The sequence below is a fragment of the Elaeis guineensis genome, chromosome 1 (assembly GCF_000442705.2).
Source record: "Elaeis guineensis isolate ETL-2024a chromosome 1, EG11, whole genome shotgun sequence".
NCBI lineage: Eukaryota > Viridiplantae > Streptophyta > Magnoliopsida > Arecales > Arecaceae > Elaeis > Elaeis guineensis.
Window position 1 is genome coordinate 166,769,094 of NC_025993.2, and position 2,961 is coordinate 166,772,054.

General features: G+C 36.1%; 1 protein-coding gene across 1 annotated transcript; it reads right to left on the reverse strand.

Annotated features, from left to right (window-relative positions):
* Nucleotides 1-1,425: 1,425 nt before the first annotated feature.
* On the reverse strand, nucleotides 1,426-2,739 carry LOC140857106 (uncharacterized). The gene is made up of 5 exons (XM_073255455.1): nucleotides 2,515-2,739; nucleotides 2,320-2,412; nucleotides 2,058-2,159; nucleotides 1,605-1,964; nucleotides 1,426-1,503 (listed from the first exon to the last, which is right to left on the reverse strand). The coding sequence occupies exons 1-5, from the start codon at nucleotides 2,551-2,553 to the stop codon at nucleotides 1,426-1,428; spliced, it is 672 nt and encodes a 223-aa protein (XP_073111556.1). The 5' UTR covers nucleotides 2,554-2,739.
* Between the last annotated feature and the right edge of the window lie 222 nt (nucleotides 2,740-2,961).

Consider the following 2,961-nt stretch of genomic DNA (forward strand, 5'->3'; position numbering starts at 1 on the left):
CAATATTAGAAATACCCAGAACCTGGCTTGTTGCTTGTTTGTTTAAAACATTAAAAGCATAAGGTCCACCCTGAATGGCCAATAATTGCCAAACATTTTAACGTGCAGGTTTTCATTATGCTGATTTGATGTGTCTATTTTCGATCTGTTACTGAGATCTTATTTTTTGTTATGATTTATGAGGTAGAATTTTGGTTGCTTTTTCCCTTTAGGAAATTCTTGGGTACCAATCCAAACCTGTGGCACCATGTACTAAACAGTAGATTCTTCTCATCCAGGTGGTAGGAGTACTATATTTCCGTGGTCTGGGGCTCTCTGCTATAATAAGGGGAGGGGAGGGGAAAGGTCTTGTTCATTGGTGGTCACATGTTTCGGACTCACAAAGTGGTTTTCAAGCACCAATCTTATTTTGCCACTGAGGTGGCATCCCAATGGAATGGGCTTTTGTTTCCAATGAAATGATCCGAATTCGAATCTTGATGAATATTGTAAAGTAATACTACACTATTATAATGTAATACTCTTTATTATAAAGAAATACTACACTAATATAATATAATATTACCTTAATGTAAAAGAAAACTGCACTAGTACATTATATTGCCTTAATGTAAAAGAAAACTGCACTGCTACACTAATATAACGTAATACTATTTTATTGTGGAGAAATATTATCTCATTGTATAAGGATATAAGGATAATTTCACTACAGGAAAAATGGTCATTAACGACGCTATTAATGTTATTTTACGACGCTTTAAAGCGTCGCTATTTAGCTTTACGATGCTTCGAAAAGTGTCGGCAAAGCGTCGCCTATGTAAGAGTGGAGAGAAAAAGCGCCGACGCTTTTTAAAAACGTCGTTATTTTTTAACGACGCTTTAAAGCGTCGTAAAATTTAACATTAACGGCGCTTATAAGCGTCGTTAAACTTGTCTTAACGACGCTTATAAGCGTCGTTAAATATATTTTTAACAACGCTTTAAAGCGTCGCAAAATGCAATTTTAACGGCGCTTTTTAGCGTCGTTAATGACTCCGCCTCATCCACTCTACCAAGATGCTTTTCGAAACGTCGGCTTTTTTGTCTTTAACGACGCTTATAAGCGTCGTTAAAATAATTTTAACGACGCTTATAAGCGTCGTTAAAGGTTTTAAGAGAAAAAAAAATACAGATATTATCTACAAAAAAAAAAAGAATACATACATTCCTGTACGAAATTATATCAATTATTCGAACATAAACCTGTACAATCACCACATTCACACCTGTACAATCACCACCATTCACACCAAAAGCAAACTTAAATAGAAAATTTAACCGAACCAAAAGACAATATTTTATATAAATAAAAATAAAGTACTAATCGTCCATTACAATCAAGAGTAATATAAAAAAATATAAAAATATAATAAAAATAAAATAATATCAATCTGCAGGCGGATGGTCGTTGTTGTCTCCACGTGACGTGCCGCTATCTCGACGGATGCCTGATGTGCCAGGAGCCTACAAGAAACATATCAAAAGCATGATTTGCATATCTATAAATAAAAATATATAAATCATTAAATTAATATAAAAATATATATTTAATATTATGTGTTTACCTGAGATGAACCATACATCTCTAATAAAGATGTAAGGCGATCAATCTGTCCCCTCATGGCCTGCATCTCGGCACGGCTCTGTCGCATCTCCTCCATCTCAGGGGCACGACTTTGTCTAATCTCCTGTATCTCCGCCTCGAGTCTGCGAACGCGTGAATCCTGAGCATCTGCTGCAGCATGCTGCGTATATCTACTAACCTCAGATAACTGAGTGGGGGTGACTCCTACTCCATAACCCCTCACTCGGTCGTAGCGCTCTGGTCCCATCAACTCTGTGAACACCTCGGCCTCGATACGGCTCTGCTGCGTAGATGCTGCGGACTCGTCGTCACGCTCCGCAATGAGAGATGTAGCCCTCTCCTGTATTTTTTTTGAAAACAAGAGTTATACATTAATAGCTAACAAAATTAAATTTAAATCATTGCAAAAAATATAATATTAATAATGCCGTACATATAAATCTCTCGACTCATCTCGAACAAAAGTACCATCCTGATGAGTATGAGTCATCCGGTAAAACTCCACTTGTCCGGGTTCCCTTCCATGCTCATCCTCCTACACAAATAATTTCAATTTTAAGCAAACAGTTATAATAATTTAAAAAAATATATGAGTATCATGATACAGACATGGTCCACGATACATAATGATATTAGTTATATAAATATTTCAACATAAAAATTAAAAGTTAATTATGAAAGTTTAAGGAACATACAAACTCCTGTCGGAGTCGTGCATAACTCTTCGACCCCGATGTATGAGGAACAGACTGAGCTGCTCGTGCAGCTCTACCAATAGCAGAATAAGTCTGTAAAATAAAGTAAAGAACTTGTTATATATATAATGTATAATAAAAATTAATATTTTTATAAAATATTTAGAAAAAAAAGATAATAGACAGATAATATACCTGTACCCTCTCGGAGAACCAATAATGAACCAACTCCATCCACTGATGAGGGGTACATCAGGAGGACAATTCCTAGCAACCTCCTCCTCTGTCATACCCTGTCTCATATAGTCCTTCTTCAATTGTGCTCTATATTCTTTCCATTTGCGGTTGAGAGACTTCATTACAAAATCATGAGTGGATGGAGGGAGAACAAACTTGCTCTATAAAAAAAAAAGTTAAATGAAATAAATTATATAAATGATTAACAATTAATATACAGTATGAACATCAATTCATTACCTCTATAACTCGGAGGAGCTCAACTTTGTACATTGGAAGCATGTCATTCCATTTTGCATAGCCCAACGGACATAGCTGAGGCCTCCGAGCAACAGTCCCCAAAAATGAAGTCAATAAGCAGGCAGCTTTCTTAATTGGCTGACCTAGCTGATTGCACTCCACAAC